The following is a 23,563-nucleotide window of genomic DNA, read 5'->3' as shown; positions in this document are numbered from 1 at the left end:
CTGTACACATGAGTCTTTAGCAGTTCACAAAGTGCCTTGGCCAGTTTGGATTATCCTTCTACAAATATGCGGTAGTATGCGATAGATTAGTGCCCACTCCATTAGCAGAGACAATGTAACCCACATATGTGACTGATGACCTTCACAACTTGCAGTTGTCTGCTGACAAATTTCAGTCACACTTCTTTAGGCGATAAGGCATAAGTCATTCTTCATGCTCTTTTAGTCTAACCCTAACACAATAATGTCATCAAGGTACACAAGACATTCCCTGGGTACTAGACCACCCAAAACTGTTTCCATTAACCTTTGAAATGTTGCCTTGTTGGCATGTGAGATGTGGGTAAACTGATAGAAGCCCAAAGGACATATAAATGCTATCTTCTGATATTTAAGTGTCATGGAAATTTGGTAGTATCAAGACCATAGGTCTAGCACAGTGAACCAACAATTTCAATTGCGTTGGGAGTGTCTTAATAGAGGTGGAATTTATACCACAGAGTTTTAGTGACACGCTGTCATTTGCCTTCTGAACAGGACCACTCATGTAGACATTGGAGAGTGTGCTCTTTCCAGACTTTGAAGTTTTCTTCTCCTTGTGGTGCAAGAACATTAGGAACTTTTAACTTCCTGTAATTTGCTGCCTGTAAAAACCTGTGCTAATATTTCAGTCAGTTTGGTTAAGTACCACTTACATTGTCATTAGGGTGTTCACTATCATTATCCATCCTATGAGAATAGCTAGTTGATGCAGGTTCTTCTTTTACATGAACCTGTAGGAAGGTACAGTCTGTCTTCCATTGCATCTAGGAACAAGTTAAATGCTTTAGAAGCAGATTGAGGATGCTGCTCTGGATTATATACTTCAATCTCAGCAGTGCCTTCAAATGTAGACCTCTTTTGAGGGGGGCTATGAGAAATGGTCCTCCCCAAACAGGATATTCCGCTAAACCTGTTGGCAAATAAGAGAAACAAAACCTTCCCTAAGTTGAAGAGTCATTTTGATAATTAAGTTGGCAGTACCTCCACCCAGGACAGGGCCTCCTTACACTCATCTTGAACCCTTAATTAGACAAATACCCTGCAAACAACCACTACTTCTTTAAAGATAACAGTTCAAAAACCTGGTTGATGTCTGGCGAGAGTTGCCTGCTCAACCATTTATGTTTAATTGACCAAGTTTAATATTCAATGCATTGGATTAAACAGAAATTTTATGTCAAAGGAAGCAAAGCAGATTCTATGTTAGCCAATAAATTGAGAACATTTTCCAGCATATTCACACCTATAGTCTTAAAAAAACAGATTTAATTCCCTCACCAGTAACCCACTAAAAATTCTTGAGACAATTAAACATCCAAACTTTCACAGACCCCCCCCCCCCCCCCCCCCACACACCTCCAGATTATTATTAAAGCAATTAAACAAACTTCTAGATACCTGTCCACATTATCATATGTTATACTGTACGTATGAACCCATGGGAACCACTCCTTAACAAACCCATTGCAGGCATTACACAAATCTTCACTACTACCAAACTGGCCATCAGGGAAAAAAATAGGGGACTCCCAACCTAAATTTTTAATTTTAAATTCAACAAAGATTAATGAGAAATGAATAGCAGTGTCTAACAACACTTATGAAAACTTTTTAAAGGTTTGGTAATCTTGGATAACATACTCACAATCCATTTATTACCAAGCATCATTATTATTAGAGGTCGACCGATATGGGTTTTTCTCTGGCCGATGCCGATATTTAGAAATCATGGCGGCCGATAGCCGATATATGATGCCGATTTTTTTTTTGGGCCGATATGTTAGGCCGATTTTATTTTATTTCTTTATTTTTTTCCTTTTTTATATATTATTATTATTTTTTTAATCCCCCTTGATCTAACACACCTTTCCCACTGGGGCGTTTTTCAGGCGCTTTTGGGCTAAAAATAACGCCTGTAAAGTGCCTGCAAAATTGCTCCCCTGCAGTCTGTGTGAAAGACAGAGTGCTTTCACACTGAGGCGATGCGCTGGCAGGATCTTAAAAAAAAAAGTCCTGCAAGCAGCACGTTTGGAGTGGTGTATACCGCTCCTCCACCACTCCTGCCCATTGATATGAATGGGCACCACTGCCGAAGCACATGCAATGCGATTTGGCAGCAGTGCTTCATGGGCGCATTTAACCTCTTCCTTGGCCGCTAGCTGGGTTATATGTGCCCCACTAGCAGCCAAATAGCACCGCTAAAATGATGGTAAAGAGACGCTAAAACTTGCGTTTTACCATCAACGCCTGCCCGCTCCAGTGTGAAAGCAGCCTTCATAAGTGATACAGAAAATTTCTTACATTTAAACATTTATTAAACAAAACAAACCTCCAATCAGTTTACTTGTATGTATGATTTAGATAAAAAAAAAAACCTATGTATTAAATAAAAACAGGTAGTCAAAACTTTTGGACAAAAAAAAAAAAACGGGCTAACTTTACTGTTTTTATTTTATTTTTATTTTTTAAGTAGTGTATTTTTTTCCCAAAAAAATGCATTTGAAAGACCTCTGTGCAAATGCCATGTGACATAAAATATTGCAACAACCGCTATTTTATTCCCTAGGATCTCTGCTAAAAAAAAATATATAATTTTTGGGGGGTCTAAGTGATTTTCTGGCAGAAAATACAGGATTTTTACTTGTAAGCAACAAGTGTCAGAAAAGATTTAGTCTTTAAATGGTTAAACTGAGAACTTCTACACACAGAGATGATTTCATTCATTCAAGTGTAAACATTGTATCATTTTGTTCTTTTCTTGGCAGGCTGCCCAGAGAGGAGGAAAGACGTTTCTATGACGAGTCATTTCAAAGTCCCACTGTAGTTCTAAATCGGCTTTTTATCAGCACAATCGGCCGATGCCGATTAATTAAAAAAACTGCAAATATCGGCCGATATATCAGTCGACCTCTAATTATTATCCACCTAAACATAAGGTGACTTTAACATTGTTTACCTTGGTGAAGTTCGGTACCCCCACTTAATTTCCCCCTCTCTCCCTAAAGATAACTTTTTTTTTTTTACCAATATACAGCCCAACATATGCATACATATATTTTGTTGTTTCAGTTATCTGGAATCTATGTTGTATTTTTAACAATGCATTTGTGTATGGACAAAAAAAAAATAGATTGAGCAAAACATGTGCCAGCTGGGATGTAGACTCAAGGGAAGGGAACCACAAAGGGTTTAAAATAGAATATATTTTCCCCATACCGCAATGCCAACTCATCAGTACATGAAAATATCTAATCAGGTAGGTGCAGCTTCGGCATTTCACATATGTACTGCACTGTCACAATTGCCAAGTTGAGTAACCAGGAAATTACATTACACATAATAGTTATTTACTGATTTAAACATTAATATTTTGTTATATTATTGTACAAATCTGTAAAGATGTGTTCTAATATGCAAATATACAGTATGTGGATCCACTGTGCTTTATTTTGAAAGATTGACTGTAATTTCTTAAATTTTACATCCTTTTATACGCATTCCTCTAGGAAATAATCTGTAAAAACAAAATGCAGCTGATAAAATTGATTATTTTCTTTTTACACTATAAGCTCAATTCACAAGGCTTTAAAACAAGGATATGGATTCAAATATTTTTTAGGACTCATTTGTTACAGTTTTAGAAATAAGTATTCTTATCCTGGTGTGTTGGCTTTGTGAATTTAACCACTTTTCCACACAGACCTTGAGTAAGTTTTACACATAGAACTACAATTCTATTGGTTTTCTTATTTCACAGAAGCAATATCTTCAAGCTTTGCTACTTTTGCCTTTATTGTATTATTATTTATTATGAGGAAAATCTTTTGCTTTTCCTTTAAATTTATATATACAGTATATTACAATTGGATTGGCATGTGTAAATGCATAAATACTGTTGGAAGGTAACATGTTTTATATCATAATACAAGAAGTGTTTGAAATATGAACTATGGCTATACCAAGCCTTCGTATTCTTGGGGGCTGTCTCTTGTAACAAGTATAACAAGTTGCATATCAAAACTTTGTAGCATATAAGTAAGGCTGAACGAAAGCATGGCTCCTGATCGACTGGTGTGATAATGTTATGCAAGCAAGCGTCAAAGAGGGCCATGGCTGCCAGGATGATTGATGAAAGTGGGTTACAAAGATCAAAGGATCAACGGGCACTGAAGATTGACCCAGGGCACATAGACATAATACATGGACAATGCTGGCCCTAGAAGCCAATACAGCAGGATGGACAGAAATATAATATATTAAAAGGACTACCTCTTGACAATATCTCATTGTACAGGGGGCTAATGGGGTGTGGTTACGAGTGAGTCTGAATGAATGTGTAAAAGTGCACACAGAAGGGAAATCGGCCCTCTTTTCGTTCTTGGCTCTTACCAGATGGTTCTCTGAGCCTCATGGCTCTCTCTATTACCATCTTGAGCTCAGCTGATGAGACCGTGTCTAGGAGACAGCCTTGTGATAAGTATCTTTAATGTTCTTTTGTTATATGCTCTACAATATTTTCATGTTAGCGTTTTCCTATTTGCTTGTATAATAATTAAAACGTTTTATTAAGCAGTGTGTTTGTTTTCATAGCTAATCTTATTTTATTGTGCTATCAACAGTATCATTATCAGAGTTTTAACCACTTCCGGACCAGCTCACGTCCATGTACTTTGAAGGAGGATATTGTTTTTTTTATGGCAGCAGCTAGCTCATCCTCTTCTTCAGTGAGCGGTTTGGTTTAAGATAAAAATGGTCTCTGCGGCGTATTTGCTGCAAGATCACTTTTATCAGCGGTGGGGAGTGGCCCCCCCCTCCTGCCGCTCTCCGGTCCCCTCTGCCGCTTACCAGAGCAGTCAGCAGGGCCGGAGGCGATCGGTCCTTCCTGTGGCCTGATATGGAGACCAGTGAGGGGAAAATCACCCATCTCCATATCATTGCACGGGGGAAGTCAAAAAAGTCACATAGCTCTTAAAGGGACTTTTTTTTTAATGACAATTTTTTTTTTTATTGCATTTTAGTCTAAATGTGAGATCTGAGGTCTTTTTGACCCCAGATCTCATATTTAAGGGGTCCTGCCATGGTTTTTTTCTATTACAAGGCATATTTACATTAAAAGTGACACGTTTAAAAAAAAAAAAAAAAAAACAATGTAGAAATAAAAAAAAAATAAGAAAAAAAAATGTTTTACATGCGCCCTGTCCCAACAAGCTTGTGTGCAGGAACGAACGCATACTTGAAAAGCTAGCATATGAAAACTATGTTCAAATCATACATGTGAGGTATTGCCGTGATCAGTAGAGTGAAAGCAATAATTCTAGCCCTCGACCTTCTCTGTCACTTAAAACATGCAACCTGTAGAATTTTTTAAACGTCGCCTATGGAGATTTTTAAGAATAAAAGTTTGTTGCCATTCCACGAGAAGGCGCAATTTTGAAGCGGGACATGTTGGGTATCAATTTACTTGTCGTAACATTATCTTTCACAATATAAAAAAATTGGGTTAACTCTACTGTTGTCTTATTTTTTAATTCAAAAAAGTGTATTTTTTCCAAAAAAAGTGCGCTTGTAAGACTGCTTCGCAAATACGGTGTGACAGAAAATACTTAAGTGGTTAATAGACTAGCCAACTATCGGAATAGAGAAATTAATACATATATGAAATAAATCGAGGGAATCCATAACCACCCTTGTTTAATATTTATTTTTAGAATTTATTTCAATTGGCACCCCAAAAGGTGTGTGGAATTTATTTTTTGCACAGAACCCAAACCCTAATGTATTTTTGTCTTGAGTCCCTATAAGCTAATGAGTCCTCAACTACACCCAGAACTGAAAGCCTTCTCTACTGTGGACAAGATTCGCGCTGGTTTGTGAATTCTGAAGCCCTGCGTGAGTGGTCCTGAAAGTCCTATGAAATATTCATCAGTGAGCGGACGCGCAAGATCTGGTGAGATTTTTGGCTGGTATATGTATATGTGTTAACGTGTATTGTATTGCTAATTGTTTTAGGCCTGTGTAGATGGTCAAGTGTGCTGGCGAGTGAGGGGCTGATCACCTTTGATTATCTGATGTAGCCTCTAGATTGACAGGATAAACCACACATCTTTGAGGAGAAAGTGGGAGAAATATAGATTTTTATTTTTATTAGTTTATTTTTTATTTAATTTTTTCCCCACGTAAGAGTGAAATAGCTCTCTGTTCCAACAGAAGTTCAATCTGGCCTGCGTTCTGAGATAATAGGGCTAAAATCAGTGTCAATAGTAGAGCATTGATTAAGAGTGTGCTCTGCCTTGTGTGCTGTAGAACTACAAGTAAAAGTTAGATTTTAAACAGCTTTTATCTGTGTGTTTTGTCTGTGTGCATTGTCTAAGCAGTTGCTGTGTATAGACTGGTTGAGCAACCTTCAGTGTAGACTAATTAGCACATCAATGGAGGTCATTGAAGATTTTCTTAAAAAAACATGACTGTGTTAAATTCAACACTATGCCAGAAAATGCTTTAATGCACCAATTTAATGATGAGAAAAAACATAAAAAGTCTTCGAAAAAAGGCAGGAAAATTAAGATGGCAAATGTATGCATGTTATTGAAAATAAAAGACATTGCTATAGCGAAAGAAGGCCAATGGGATACTGAGAGAAAGAAATTATTGGAGCATGTACAGACTGTAACTAAGAATATTTTAGCAATGGTTGCAAAGAGAGATGCAAATGTTTGTGATCACACTGAACATTAGTGACTGAGAAATATGTATCAGAAGAGAAAATGAATGAATTAGAGGAAACGTGTAAACAAAGAGAACATTTTATTGACTCTTTGAATCAGAGAGAGGCTGAGAATGAGCGTATTATAATACTGCTTAGGAAGGAATTACATGAAGCCCAGTCTGCCATGGCGTTCTCCTCCACACATGCTCAGTGCTTAGCAAAGATAGAGGCTTTGGAACAAGTGTTGCTGCAAGTGATGTTGCTATGGTGGGAATCAATGTTGGAGATCTGAATGGGGAGTATTTAAATAAAAGTGCGGTAGCTGCGCTTGAAATTGATTCAGGAGTTGAAACAGTGGAGACTTCTGATGGGTCCATTGCTAGTGACTCCTCAGACAATGAAAGTGTAAAGTCTGTTGATCCAATCATAGTAATGTTATGCAGCAATGTGAGTCTCCATCGCCATATGCTCAGGGAAGGGCTTATGCAGGGAGACCAGCTCTCAAATGCTTTGTTTGTAAAAAGGGGTCACATAACTAGGTATTGTTTGGTGGCTAATAACGATATGCAAAGGAAATACTCTAAAACTACACCAAGGCGTTATGAAGTTTATTCTGCAAGATGGGATAGCAATCAAAGGTTTAGAGGCCTTGGATTGCCTTGGCATAGAGGCCATAGTAATCAAACCCATTTCCCTTATAAGACCCAAATGCTGAGACTACAAACTGAAAATAGTCGCTGTAGAACAGTGGCATAAACTAAAATGGAGGTGGTCGCATGTTCATTCAAATATAGCACTGGGGGAAACAATGTTAGCAGCCCTTAGTAAGCTGCATGGATGGTAAGAATTTTCTGGTTAATGTTTCTTTGCTATGAATAAGATTTAGATGTGAGTTTCAGAGATTTTCCCTTCATGTTTGGAATACTATAGAGGACATTGATATATTTTTTGTATTTTCAAGGATTGGCCTCTGGATTTTTTATTTTATATTTCTGTTATGATTATTATGGGTTTTTTTCTTCCTCTTATTTTAAATAAAAAAAAAATATATATATATATATATATATATATATTTGTTATTTGTTTATTCATTTATTTTATTTTTGTTTTGTTCAGGTGGAAAAATTGTTTTGTAGGTTTAGTCCACCTGAAAGGCGGTGTCATTGGCTATGCCCTCAATTAGCAGCTAAATACATTTTGTTTAAGACAAGAGGTGGTAGTAAGCCATTCTAGCGGCTGAAGTTATTGTAGTTTCTTCTTTGTTTTTTATTTTCATTCAGGTGGAAAAAGTTCCAAAATGTTTAGGCTTTGTCTGCCTGAAAGGGGAGTTAGCACATAGGTCTTAAGGTACGGATAAATGCATTTTTTTTTAGCGTTTTGTCAGAAACCATTAAATCAGACTGAGACAGAAGTACAGTTAAATCCCACTTGTTTAATAATAAAAGTAAAAAGAACAAATGTAGTCAAAACATAGCTAAAATTCAGTAACCGGAATGAATAGTCAGCCAAGCCAGAAGTCAGGGATCAAAGTAGTGGAACAGTAAGCAGGATCCAGAGCCAGAAGGGATGTTAGCAAAGCCAGTCTTTAAACAGGAAAGCAGGAGATGTTTCTTGTGATGTTGACCAAAGCAAAGGCAGAGCTCCTCTGGACTGGATGGCTTAATTAGGCAGGACTGACGAGCAGGATAACAGCTGAGTAACTGTGGAGATAGATAGGAGCTGGCAATTAGCCAACAGCTGAGCGGCCAGCTCCGAGAAGGAAGGGCTGAGCCCAGCCCTGACACGTTTAAAGCAACATTCACGTTATTTTTTTCTTTTTTTTTGCTCTTAACATGGGGATCCATTTTAGAGTGGGTTCATCCTAAAAAATCGTGGTTGTTTTGATAATTTGTTTAGAGTTGCAGAAGTCAGGAATACTGGGTTCCAAGAGGGAACTATAGGTAAACATTACAAGCGAATAGATATTGTGGATAAGAATTTGAGTCTGCTCTTGTTTTTTACTTCCAGAGCCTCGTTTGAGCGAGATTGGAAAAGTTTCTGGAACAGAGATGAAAGATGTTCATCTGGTTGGCAGTTTGTCTGTGCCACACCACACCGCAAATTAGTTCTGATAAACATTTAGGAGAGAAGGGACAAACAAAAAGATTCAGATTAATACTTGCAATATAAGGTTTCTTCTTATGGACAATTTTGTGCTAATGATGCATCTAATGGTGAGCAAAGACTTTGCCCAGCAACAAGACTGGTGAAACATTTTGCTGGAGTCTCTCTTGTTATTTATGAACGCAAACATATTGTGAATACAAGTGCAATGGGTTGGAGGTTGGGGAAGGAATATAAATCGTCCAATCCGTTAGAACAAGAAATGTAAAATATATTTTTTTTTTATGGAGGGAGGAATTGAAAGAAAGAAAGTTTTTTAATGTGTGACATGTATTGACATAACTGAATTAATATGGTGCAGGTACCCAGGAGACTGGCACTTACGCATAAGTAAGATGTCTGTTGGCCAGGTGACACATCAATGGGGTGAAAATTTCCTTGTAGGGGTGGTGTCTCAGTCTTAGCAGGCCTACAGAGAGGTTCTTGGTTACTAGACATGTGGGACACCAGAGCTGGATATGGGGCAGATACGCCTGGTTGATGTGTCACAAGAGAGGTTGAAACCTTGCACAGGTAATGCCAGTGACTACACACAGGAGCATGCTCCGTTAGATAAGGGGAACAACCGCTGGCTACCAGGGTACAGTACGCCTTCACCACATGACGCTTCAACGTCTCGCAATGGTTGATAAAAACCTATTGCCCTATATGTGCTAAGTATACACTGAATCAAGTGCGGTCATTGTACCAGTGGCTTACTCCCAGAGATGTGAGGACACAGAAGGCATTCAGGACGCTTATATCTGAGGAGAAACCCGAAAGAGGAGGGATGTATTCAGCACTATATTGGGGGGGATAGGAGCTGGGATGGGTGTTGTTAATGGAGTGGACATCAGTATCCTGAGGAACAAACTCTCAGCCATAGCTGACAGTAAGCGGGGCTTTGTTACTCAGAGTGAGATTGGTGGCTTTGTTAATGACATTCAACAAAGTCACAAAAATACCCAGGTTAAAGTGGCTACGGATTTTGTCAACCATGTTGAGAGGTTGGTGTAATGGTACAGGACAAAAATCTGTCATGGGCTCTGGCGTGCAAGCAGGGGCAGGCGGAGGTATCAACCAACTTCAAGCTGATTGTACAGTCTCTGTATGAGGGGCAGTGGCTTTATGGGTTAGCATCAAAGCTCAGTAAGATTTTGCCAAAACACGTCGCTTACACTAATCCAAAGTGGTGGTCAAATGCCTGGATGGACTGTGCTATATAAAAATAATAAGGGATGCCAGGATCTACCCAAAAATTTAATATATATATATAAATATGCACATTTTCTCATCCACATTAAACTTATGAATGCAGTTCGTGTGGCCCAATAGGCATTAACAAAAAATAGGAGAAAGAAGATATCTCCAAAAGAAGGTCACAAACAAACACTATGATCAGTGCAAAATCTATTTTATTACAAAAAGCCCACTACTTTAATTAATGCAACACCGTATGAAAAGGGAAGGTTTTACACATCACAAACTCATTTTAAAATACATTGACAACGTTGTCAAACATATTAAAAGCAAAGTAACTATAGTAAAGAAGCTGCTTTTTGCGCTACCAATATCAGCTGTATACGAAAACTGTGAAAGGCAGAGACTTTTATGGAAGGGAAAAAATACTTATTTTGTTGTTCGCCTTCCCAGTATACCAGATATACCATTTGCTACTGATGGAACTTGTTGGTTAAATATTCTTATGGACATTTGAGTAGTTGGCATTACAATCTTTGGTATGGTGACTGTGGTGTGAGTGTGATGGATGCAGCCGCGGCCCGTCTGTTTATTTTTAATATAATTGACAACAATGTCCATGTTTTTTTAAAATGAGTTTGTGATGTGTAAAACCTTCCCTTTTCATACAGTGTTGCATTAATTAGTGTTTTTTTTTGTAATAAAATTGATTTTGCACTGATCATAGTGTTCGTTTGTGACCTTCTTTTCGAGATATCTTCTTTCTCCTATTTTATGCTGGATGGACTGTGCTAGTTTGGATTGTGAAAGGTGTTATGCTTCCTCATTGATCCCAAATACACAAGTGCAGACCTGGTCTATATATTTGGTGGCATCAATGGGCTTACTGACTGGGGATTCTACCTTGTTGCATTTGAGGCTAAATTACCCACATGTGATCAGAGAGGATGGAAGCTGGAGGCAGGTTGATATTTCCTTCTGTCGGAGGCATGACCATGATGTCCTTTGTGTGCCAGGTCAATACACGGTGGTGAATGAGAAATGTTGGAAAGATATTTCACTCTGGGTTCTGGATGGAGAGATCATTGCTGGGAAGGAAGCACCTAGGTATTATTTGGGACATAGACGAGTTTGTTTCTTTGCCTAAAGGATACTGATGCAACAATAGTCATGGAACTAGGGTGTTCCTTGAACCTAACAATAGGTAGAGGTGCATGGTATACCCTGGGCAGGGTCTCAGAAATCCAGGCACAGGGATGGAATTTTGTGGTTTGTCATTGTTTCAGGTTTATCTGTGTTAGACTCACAATTTATATAGGAAGCTCTCGCATTTATCTATGCAAGTTGAGGGACAAATTGACGGTAAGGTATCTTCATATAAGTTAGAGGCTTTTCTGCCAATTCCGAGCCCTGAAATACCGCTGGCATGCCAAAATTGCAGTAGGAAAGGCCATTGGGACCAAGCCTGTCTAATCCCGACCCATATTTACAGTAAAGGGTTATAGAAGGTTGGAAGCGGAATGAGTAATTTGATGGGTCACATATATATGCATATATTATGGTAATGAGCTGATTTATGTTATGATATATTGTGACATATGTGTATTTTAGGTTAGTAATATGGGTGAGTAAGGCCCTCCTCGAGACTCTGAAAGCTGGTTAATGTGTGTGCTGGTGAATGGTGAGTGAATGGACACCCCTTGCCTGTAGTGCACCCCGTCATGAAGACACCGGAAAGGAGAAGAAACAGAATGGTAACATGGAAGCTGTCACTGAAGAATGATGGTGGTGTTTCACTCAGTGGGAAAGTGGCACATGTTGGGAAGCACAACACATTAAGACCATTATGGACTGTTCCATAGGAGCCGTTTCTGAAGTACATGTTGGGAAACGCAACACGTTAAGGCAGTTATGGACTGTTCCATAGAAACTGGTTCTGAAACACATGTTTGGAAGCACAACGTGTTAAGACAGGTATGGACTGTTCCATAGGAGCCGTGTCTGAAGAAGGGTGATATGCGCCCTCTAGGCGTATGTTGTTTTAGTTCATAATACAAGAGGTGTTTGAAATATGAACTATGGCTATACCAAGCCTTCGCATTCTTGGGGGCTGTCTGTAATGTAACAAGTTGCACATCAAAGCTTTGTAGCATATAAGCAAGGCTGAACAACAGCATGGCTCCTGATCAACCAGTGTGATAACGCTATGCAAGCAAGCTTCAAAGAGGGCCATGGCTGCTAGGATGATTGATGAAGGTGGGTTACAAAGATCAAAGAATCATCAGGCACTAAAGATTGACCCAGGGCACATAGACATGATACATGGACAATGCTGCCCCTAGAGGCCAATACAACAGGATGGACAGGAATATAATATATTAAAAGGACTACCTCTTGGCAATATTTCAATGGACAGGGGGCTAGTGGGGTGTGGTTACGAGTGGGTCTGAATGAATGTGTAAAAAATGTACACAGAAGGGAAACCATCCCTCTTTTCACTCTTGGCTCTTGCCTGATGGTTCTCCGAGCCTCATGGCTCTCTCTGTTACCATCTCGAGTCCAGCTGATGAGACCGCATCTAGGGGACAGCCTTGCGATAAGTATCTTTGATGTTCTTTTGTTATATGCTCTATAGTATTTTCCTGTTTTTTTGGTAAATAAATAATACGTTGTTTTATTAAGCAGTGTGTTTGTTTTCATAGCTAACCTTATATTATTGTGCTATCAACGGTAACATTATCAGAGTTTTAATAGACTAGCTAACTATAAGAATAGACAAATGAATACATATATAGAATAAATAGAGGGAATCCCTAACCACCCTTGTATAATATTTATTTTAGAATTTATTTCAAATACATATAAATATATATATATATATATATATATATATATATATATATATATATAGTGTTAATCTATTCTATGTCTTTAGTTGCAAATTACTTTAGATATTTTGATTACTAAACAAAGCAGTGCTCATTGATTTCGGTTTAGAATCTGTTTGACATTTCAAAAATGGCAACTTCTTAGAATAAATAAATAAAATCCCTTTGATTTTTAAAAAAATATATATATCTGAAGCCAAAATATTTTTCTTCATTTTAGATTAAGTAGGGGAGGATTAAAACCACTGTGGTTCTTTTTGTTTGCCTGTGATTAAGGAGATTTCCCTTCACTTTGAGCAGGGAGTAACAGGGTATCTTTCTTTTTAGACAGTTGTCACTAGAACAGATGTCCCCATAGACTGGTGATCAGTACAATTAGAGAGAGAGTAAGTCTCCTTAACAGGGACACAGGCTGCAATAAAAAATGTGTGTATGTGTGTGTGCGTGTATGTTGGAAGGCAACATGGTTTAATATAATATTTCTGGAGTTTGACATTCTGGTTGATATAGCCAGGTGGCCTAAATTGGAAGTTTCAAGTTGACCCAGCAGGGTGTTTTTAACAAGGAATCATGAATGGGAATTCATCGCAGGCCTCCTGATTGAGGTATAGGGGTAGAGGAAGACCCCCTGAAGAGATGCAAATTCAAATGTCCTGTTGCATAACATTAAAGGAACAGCTGTTACTGAAGATGACCCAGGTTGGATATCTTTGACTCATGAACACAAGCTGCCCACAGCATGTTTCCTGGAGGATGGACATCTATTCTTATCTCTTTCCTGATTGCATAGGAGACTAGATGAGTGTGGTGTATGGGGGGTTCGAATGAAAAGTGCTCACCGTGAGGAAGTCACTCTTTGCTCTCTCTTACTTCTATTAGCCTCATGGGTCTCTTGCTATTTTGAGCCCAGCTGATGAGACAATCTCTAGGGGACGACCTTACGTAACGTATTATTGATGTTTTTATATTTTATATGCTCAGTAATATTTCCCTTTAGTGTTTTATGTTAGCATTTCCTATTTTCTTGGGATATAAATAAGACGGTGTTTTACTAAGCAGTGTATTTGTTTTCATAGCTAACCGTATATCATTGTACTATCATCATTAACATTATCAGAGTTTTAATAGACTAGCTAACTATAGGAATAGACAAGTTAATACATATATGGAATAAATAGAGGGAATCCATAGCCACCACCTGGGTAATATTTATATGTTTTTTTTTTCAGTGTATATGTGTGTATAAAAATATATATATATGTGCATGTATGCGTGTATATATGGATATGGTTATGTTGTGTATGTATATATTAGTGCATGCATGTGTGGGTGCATTTATGCATGTGCACAGGGATGTGTGCATGTTTCCATGTGTACATATGCACATATGTGGAAGTAGCGATATATATATATATATATATATATATATATATATATATATATATATATATATATATATATATATGTATATATGTGTGTGTGTGTGTGTAGTATACAGGTGTTCACATAGTGGAGTGGGTGCATCTGGATATTTACACATGCATATTTAGATTTTTCCAATGTCTCCACCATCAATTTGTTCTACACCTTCTTTCATCTGTATTCATTTATTACATTTTCTCACTTTTTTTATGTATTTAGAAATAGGACACCACTCCTTTTAATTGGCACACCCATTAAAGAATAAGTATCCACACATGGAGAACAATTTACTAATGCGTACAAACGTTCTAGAAAATCTACAAATAGTTACAATGATTCTTCCTTCTGTTAGGGTCCTTTTACATGGGCGGTCCACTCGGTGGACTTCACTTTGCCCAGCGAGGGATCGATCCACTGATCCCCACCAAGCAGGTGGATGACAAGTTCGTCTCCGCTCACTGTGCAGAGATGGACCTGTCAGAGCCCCGCTGTCCTCAATAGGGAGATCAGATGAAAACAGACCGCCTGTCCATTTTCATCCGATCTCATCCACCAGATGGATGGATTTCACAGACAGGATCGGATCGGATAGCAGCAGGTGTCAGTGGACATGTCACTTCATAGGAGTGAATAGAGGCTCCGATCTGGTCCACCTGAAAAACTGACAGGCGGACCTGATCGGAGAGCCTGTGTGACACTTTAAGACTGTTCCCTGGAAATGTTCTTTCCTTTCCTAAGAGATCATTCGTGCTCTGGGTTGGACCCTGTCCCAAGCAATAGAAGTGCAACCTTTCTCCTCATCTGTCAATCCCCAAGGCCACACCTCCTGTCAAATGTTTACATTTCCGAGCGCCACCATCTCCCTCTTCCCTGTCTGTACACATTCTTATCAGCCTCCTAACTTCTCACTTCTTTCCATCTGATCTCCTCCACTAAGTCTATCACCCTCCAGCTTCTCCCTGTCCCTCAGTTTATATAATCTCAAGCAGATCTTATCTCATCCCCAGCTGTCAGATCTGCATTCCTGACATAACTTCACACCTCCCTCCGGATTACCACTGGATCAGCCTGGCTGCAGGCTGCACTCACCTCCCTATCTGTCATCCCCTCCAGTGCTGTACTGCTTACTTCCATAACCATTAGTCTTCTATTATTCTAACCTGATATCCCCCTCAAATAATCACACAAGCACCTCAAACCTTTAATAACTGTAATCTCCTTCTAGGTCCATACAAACAGATACATTATTTTCTCTGTACTTCCAGTTTCATGTCCATTACAGGCCTCCTTTGCATCTCCTGTTCTCATGTCCTACTATCCCACCTATTAACCCTTTAGGCGCCTTTCACTTGATCAGCCTGCTCGGATCCGCCTATCTGTTTTACAGGCAGATCCAAGAGGGCTACCCATTGACTTATATGGGAAGGCAGATGTCAGCGGAGATGTGTCCGCTGACATCTGCCTGTCATCCGATCCAACAAGATCCGCTCAAAGCAGAAGGATGGTGATAAGTTCGCCATCCGTCCAGCGGATCAGATGAAAACGGACAGGCAGCCCGCTTTTATCCGATCACCCCATAGAGAACAGCAGGGCTCTGACAGGTCTGTCTCTGCACAGTGAGCAGAGACGGACCTGTCATCCGCCTGCTCAGTGGGGATCAACAGAGTGATCCCCTGCTGAGTTTGTCCAATAGATCTGCCCCATGTGAAAGGAGCCTTAGGCACCATTGATCTGTCTGTTTTTAAACTCAACATTCTCTCTGATTTTTTTCCCACAGAATTTAACCCTCTCAAAATTAAACCATTCTTCAAGAAATGCAGGTCAGTCTCATAGCCTTGTACATTTAATCTCTCTTTTACAGATATAACCACTGTCCACATTCCTTTTTAGGGCACATAAGCAAAAAGAAACACTTCCATCAATTTTAAAGTGGTTCTTCACACACACACAACTTAATGTCATTGCTTTATACATGCTTGAAAGAGTGCTCAATGGATGTTTAATTTTTTTTTTTCCTCCTACCTTTAGATACAGTGCCTTGCGAAAGTATTCGGTCCCCTTGAACTTTTCAACCTTTTGCCGCATTTCAGGCTTCAAACATAAAGATATAACATTTTATTTTTTTGTGAAGAATCACCAACAAGTGGGACACAATTGTGAAGTGGAACGAAATCTATTGGATAATTTAAACGTTTTTAGCAAATAAAAAACTGAAAAGTGGTGCGTGCAAAATTATTCAGCCCCTTTACTTTCAGTACAGCAAACTCACTCCAGAAGTTCAGCGAGGATCTCTGAATGATCCAATGTTGTCCTAAATGACTGATGGTGATAAATAGAATCCACCTGTGTGTAATCAAGTCTCTGTATAAATGCACCTGCTCTGTGATAGTCTCAGGGTTCTGTTGAAAGTGCAGCGAGCATCATGAAGACCAAGGAACACATCAGGCAGGTCCGTAATACTGTTGTGGAGAAGTTTAAAGCCAGATTTGGATACAAAAAGATTTCCCAAGCTTTAAACATCCCAAGGGGCACTGTGCAAGCGATCATTTTGAAATGGAAGGAGTATCAGACCACTGCAAATCTACCAAGACCTGGCCGTCCCTCTAAACTTTCAGCTCAGACAAGGAGAAGACTGATCAGAGATGCAGCCAAGAGGCCCATGATCACTCTGGATGAACTGCAGAGAACTACAGATGAGGTGGGAGAGTCTGTCCATAGGACAACAATCAGTCGTACACTGCAAAAATCTGGCCTTTATGGAAGAGTGGCAAGAAGAAAGCCATTTCTCAAAGATATCCATAAAAAGTCTTGTCTAAAGTTTGCCACAAGCCACCTGGGAGACACACCAAACATGTGGAAGAAGGTGCTCTGGTCAGATGAAACCAAAATCGAACTTTTTGCCCACAATGCAAAACTATATGTTTGGTGTAAAAGCAACACAGCTCATCACCCTCAACACACCATCCCCACTGTCAAACATGGTGGTGGCAGCATCATGGTGTGGGCCTGCTTTTCTTCAGCAGGGACAGGGAAGATGGTTAAAATTGAGGGGAAGATGGATGCAGCCAAATACAGGACCATTCTGGATGAAAACCTGTTGGAGTCTGCAAAAGACCTGAAACTGGGACAGAGATTTATCTTTCAACAAGACAATGATCCCAAACATACAGCAAAATCTACAAAGGAATGGTTCACAAATAAACGTATCCAGGTGTTAGAATGGCCAAGTCAAAGTCCAGACCTGAATCCAATCGAGAATCTGTGGAAAGAGCTGAAAACTGCTGTTCACAAATGCTCTCCATCCAACCTCACTGAGCTCGAGCTGTTTTGCAAGGAAGAATGGGCAAGAATTTCAGTCTCTCGATGTGCAAAACTGATAGAGACATACCCCAAGCGACTTGCAGCTGTAATCGCAGCAAAAGGTGGCTCTACAAAGTATTAACGCAATGGGGCCGAATAATTTTGCACACCCCACTTTTCATTTTTTTATTAGTTAAAAAAGTTTCAAAAATCCAATAGATTTCGTTCCACTTCACAATTGTGTCCCACTTGTTGGTGATTCTTCACAAAAAATATAATTTTTATATCTTTATGTTTGAAGCCTGAAATGTGGCAAAGGTTGAAAAGTTCAAGGGGGCCGAATACTTTCGCAAGGCACTGTATATGCTGGGGTTTGTGGTGCTACTGTTCTGTCCCTGCGGCTGTGGGCAGGGTTTGTGCGGGTATCGGCATCATTTCCGTTGATCGCCACACTGTCTCCTGGGATCTTGTGGTATTCATCCCAGGAGTCAGTGCGCCTAGCCAAAACGAAATCTCGTGTGATTTCAATGACGTGCGCATAGCCAATGCGAAATCTCACGTGATTTCGACAACGTTGTGATAGATGTTTATGCCGCTCTGTGCTGTTGCCAGTGAGCATGCGCGGGAACCAGCAAGGAATGCTGGTTCCTCAAATAGAATGTAACAAGGAAGTGATTGCTTGTGGGCTTCAAATGCCCACAAACAAAATGAAAACTCAGGTTGAAGATTTTTAAAAGTGCTGATTTTTAAATCAAGATGGACCTGGATCCTGGAAAGCAATGTAAAATGTGAGTATAACATTAGAATGTTAATAATTTTAAAATGTAAAAAAAAATAAAAACGTGTGTGCAGAACCGCTTTAGGTATTTTTTGATATTTTGATCATTTATCTAGTTTGTGGACACAGGTTACAATGAATAGCCACATTGATAATTTCTTTTATATTCTTATAAACGTTTTATTAGTTATGTTCCATGTCTATAAAACTTGATGATAAGGAATAGGTTTGGAATTGTTTTTTTTTTTTACATTCATCATATTCATATGGCATTCCATTAATGTACATTAATACATATGACGTTGTAATGTCCAACTGATTTGGGCAGGTCTTATGTTATCCTATAGTATTTACATGCATGTTTTTTTATTATTTATTACTGATTGTCATTTGTTTTTTAACTTGAATATTTAGTGGTTCTTTTTTGTTTATGTTTGTTTTGTGCCCACTGCTTTTCATTTTGTATCATTTAAAATTTAATGTGGATATGCGTTCATTCTATATACCAATCGCAATATGATTCTAAAGACTAACTGTTTTTACTTTATCTTGAAATTATTTAAAATACACAGATGTTTTTTTCTTTTTGCACTTTGTATGTATCCTATGGCCTAGCTCTAAGTTTTTACTATGCACCTTTTTCTCTATATACTAGCCCTGAAGAAGGGGGGACCAATTCCCCACAAAACGCTTTGGTTCTACTTGTTTACTTTTATCCCCAATAAATAACTATAAAATTCATCAAGCGAAACCTTTCTCTTTTTGGAAATCGGGCGCTCCTCTCCAATCACCCAAAGTGCAATAAAAAATGGGCAGTGATTCTATTCCCTTACCGCTCTATCCAAATCTGAAAAATAGTTTTGCCTTTAGATATACTTATAGGACATATGTCTTTTTTTATTTGGTGTATTGTTTTGATAAAATCCCCTGCCCAGATTTTATAATAAAGGTAACAAATGGCCAAAAATTTGGGAAAAATGCATTTGTCACTTTAACGGCTCATAATGATTATACATATTGTGCAAAGTTTATATGCAGATGGTGGTTGGCAAGGTGATAACTCTTTGGTGGAACTACATATTTAATATTTGTGTTTATTTTTGTATATGTTGCTATTAACTTGCTGCATATTTTAAGAAAATTTAAATTTCTTGAGCAGGCGCAAACATGAACACATTATTAATACATAACATAGTTGAGGAGATAAAGGGTGATGCGATGTGCTATACCTAAAATGTCATGTTTTTTGGCAGTCCCAGTAGGTGCTGCTGTACCTTAGGGTGCTTATTATACAGTGTTGTTACTTACTAATCTTTTTTTTTTTCAAATGTCAGTGCTGTCACACTTTGAATGACAATTAATCAGTCATGCAACACTGTACCGAAATTAAATTGTAATTTTTTAATTTTTTTTAGACAGATAGGTTTTTTTGTGGTATTTAATGTTTAATTTTTATTTCTTGCTATATCAATGAAAAAAATACTGAAAACCTTGAAAAAAGATAATATTTTTTCATAAATTTAAGCAAAAATTTATCCTGCTACATTTCTTTTGTAAAAATAATCCAAATCAGTGTATACTATTTAGTCTGTGTGAAAATGATAGTCTACAAACTATGGTATATATCTAAAAAGTTATCAATCCTAAAGTAATGATGGCATATCTAATTTTTTGAGGCCTTAAAATACCAGGACAGTACAAATACCTCCCCTCCCCCTTTTTCTGGAAAGTAGACACCCCAAAGTATTTAGTAAGAGGCATGGTGAGTTGTAATCTTTTGTCACAATTTTTTGGCAAATTAAGAAATTAAACATTTCTGCCACAATATAACACAGGGTCTAGTAATTGGGGAAAACATTTAGCTTTTTCTCTTTGATTTCTGTAAATTAAGCTTTGATTACTTGAAGATACACTATACCAGTGATGGCGAACCTTGGCACCCCAGATGTTTTGGAACTACATTTCCCATGATGCTCCACTACACTGCAGAGTGGATGGGCATCATGGGAAATGTAGTTCCAAAACATCTGGGGTGCCAAGGTTCGCCATCACTGCACTATACTGTCTCAAAAGCAGCCATGGGAAAACTGGTCAACGTGCAGTGAAAGCTGTATGTGTAGGCCAAGCAACTGTTGCTTTTTTAGAGAACAAGGTAACTAATAATTTCCAAAGCAGAATGTCTTCCTTACTTTGGGTAGATTTACTGTTTTAATAGTTGTTAAAAAAAATTTTTTTAAAATGTAATAGGTCCAACATCACTCACAAAGTAAAAATGCCCCATAGTCTTGCTGTTGATATGCGCTGGCAATATTTCTCTTAATACATTTTTTAACTAATTATATGTGCTTGGGGTTAGCATCACAGTTTGCTTTCAAACGCATGTCTTTTATTCAGTAAATCAGTGGAATGACAAAATATTTCTGCATTTTAGGAATACTTTACATGGCAAAGTGGAATAACACTGAATTTAAGGAATTTATTCTGTTAGGACTAACAGACAATCCTGCACTTGAGATTATTCTGTTTGTTCTTTTTTTAATTTTCTATATTGTCACTCTTCTTGGTAATATTGGCATCATTGTAGCAGTCAGACTTGATTCTCGACTCCACAGCCCTATGTATTTTTTTCTTAATAATTTATCATTTCTAGACCTTTGCTATGCCACAATTATAACCCCTAAAACGTTGGTCAATTTTCTGTCAAGATCAAAAACCATTGGTTATTATGAGTGTGCTGTACAGATGTATTTTTTTGCTGCATCTGTCACCACTGAATGCTTCTTATTGGGTGTCATGGCTTATGATCGCTATGCAGCAATATGTAATCCACTCCTGTATTCCACTATAATGGCAAAGAAAAAATGCATGCAGCTTGTAGCTGGATCTTACACTCTGGGCTACCTCAATGCAACACTGCATACAATTTGTACTTTCAAGTTGCCATTTTGTAAGACCAACAAGATTGACCACTTCTTTTGTGATGTCCCTCCTCTCCTAAAACTATCATGCACCAAGACCACCATGAATGAAATCCTGATGTTCATATTTGGAGGCTTTGCTGAATCAAGCTCACTCACTACCATTATTGTCTCCTACAGCTATATTATATCGACTATACTTAGTATTCGCTCCAAAGAGGGAAGGAAGAAGGCATTTTCAACATGTGCCTCCCACTTATTGGCAGTTACCATATTTTACAGCACCATCCTTTTTATGTACTTAAGACCTTCCTCTAAATACGCCATGAGCCAAGACAGAGTTGCTTCTGTTTTTTACAGTGTCATTATTCCCATGTTAAACCCACTTATCTATAGTTTAAGGAATAACGAAGTAGCGCAGGCTTTAAAGAAGATTAAAACAAAATATTGTTGTAAATAATGTCATCATAACTAATTAAAAAATAAGTTACTGTCATATATTTTAATGTACAGTATAAACAGTATAGTGTGTTATAATAAAATGTTATTAATGTGTAATTCCTGTGGTTGATTAAATGGCTTTTTAAAATAGAATATATAAATTCTAAAATAAATATGATGTTATTTTTTTATTTATGTGTCTTTGTATACGTATTCCTTGGTCAGTTTTTTGTTAAATCCATTTCAGCCCCGGAAGGATTTACCACCTTCCTGACCAGAGCACTTTTTGAGATACGGCACTGCATCATTTTAACTGACAATTGCACGGTCATGCGACATTGCACTCAAACAAGATTAACGTCTTTTCTTTCCCACAAATAGACCTTTCTTTTGGTGGTATTTGATCACCTCTGCAGTCTTTATTTTTTGCGCTATAAACAAAAAAAGAGCGACAATTTTGAAAAAAAAACAATGTTTTTTACTTTTTGCTATAAAAAATATCCCCAAAAAATATATAAAAAAAAAAAACAAATTTCTTTCTCAGTTTAGGCCGATATGTATTCTGCTACATATTTTTGGTTAAAAAAATAAGGCAACAAGGTGTGCCAACAATATTGTGCAAAAGTTATAGCATCTACAAAATAGGGGATAGATTTATGGCATTTTTATTATAAAAAATTTTTTATTAGTAGTGGCGGCGATCTGCAATTTTTAATGTGACTGCGACATTTTGGCAGACACATCGGACACTTTTGACATTATTTTGGGACCACTGTCATTTATACAGCGATGAGTGCTATAAAAATACACTGATTACTGTGTAAATGACACTGGCAGGGAAGGGGTTAAACACTAGGGGTCAATCAAGGGGTTAAGTGTGTCCTAGGGAGTGATTCTAACTGTAGGGGGGATTGCCTCACTAGAACATGACAGAGATCACGTCTCCCGATGACAGGGAGCAGTAGATCGCTAGGCAGAACAGGTAAATGTCTTGTTTACATCTCCCTGTTCTGCCGCTATCTGACACGATTGCGTGCCCCTGGCGGACATCGAGTCCGTGGGACCTGCAGGCATGCTTACGGAGTATGCAGTGGGTGCACGTGCCCACTATGCTGCATCTTAATGGGGACATACCTGTACACCCATTTGCCTAGCCGTGCCATTGTGCCGACGTATATCGTCATGCGCAGGTCGGCAAGGGGTTAAAGTGTATATGTAAAACTATATTTTTTTATACCTTCATATTAACATTAATGAAATACACACTCATACACATTTTATGACATATTGTATGTATCTACTTTTCAGCTTTACTTGTAATATATATATATATATATATCTACACACACACACACTGTATTTTACAAAAGTGAGTGCAAGCCCACATTTTTTGTAAATATTTTATCATATCTTTTCATGTGACACCACTAAAGAAATGACACTTTGCTACAATGAAGTGAGTGAGCAGCTTGTATAGCAGTGTAAATTTGCTGTCCCCTCAAAATAACTCAACACACAGCCATTAATGTCTAAACCGCAGGCAACAAAAGTTAGTACACCCCTAAGTGAAAATGTCCAAATTGGGCCTAATTAGCCATTTTCCCTCCCCGGTGTCAGGTTACTTGTTAGTGTTACAAGGTCTCAGGTGTGAATGGGGAGCAGGTGTGTTAAATTTTTTTTGTGTTTTTGCTCTCACTCTCTCATACTATACACCCCTAAGTGAAAA

At 38.2% G+C, this 23,563-nt stretch overlaps 1 protein-coding gene across 5 annotated transcripts; it reads left to right on the top strand.

The window, feature by feature from the left end:
- Window positions 1-2,026: 2,026 nt before the first annotated feature.
- On the top strand, window positions 2,027-21,995 carry LOC143983719 (olfactory receptor 5AP2-like). Of its 5 annotated transcripts, none has more exons than XM_077483740.1 (3): window positions 2,027-3,298; window positions 5,835-5,989; window positions 20,910-21,995. In XM_077483740.1, exons 2-3 carry the CDS (start codon window positions 5,953-5,955, stop codon window positions 21,854-21,856), a joined length of 984 nt encoding a protein of 327 aa, XP_077339866.1. In that variant the 5' UTR covers window positions 2,027-3,298; window positions 5,835-5,952; the 3' UTR covers window positions 21,857-21,995. The 5 variants fall into 5 exon arrangements, with proteins under 5 accessions (XP_077339866.1, XP_077339865.1, XP_077339868.1 ...); XM_077483739.1 differs by having other exon boundaries at window positions 3,549-5,989; XM_077483742.1 differs by adding an exon at window positions 16,178-16,220 and having other exon boundaries at window positions 2,027-5,989.
- Window positions 21,996-23,563: the final 1,568 nt, after the last annotated feature.

This window comes from Lithobates pipiens, unplaced genomic scaffold, assembly GCF_037356315.1.
Source record: "Lithobates pipiens isolate NorthernLeopardFrog02 unplaced genomic scaffold, aLitPip1_a1.2 Scaffold_16, whole genome shotgun sequence".
NCBI classification, from domain to species: domain Eukaryota; kingdom Metazoa; phylum Chordata; class Amphibia; order Anura; family Ranidae; genus Lithobates; species Lithobates pipiens.
Note: the sequence above shows the minus strand (reverse complement) of the source record. Positions and strands in the feature narration are given on the sequence as shown.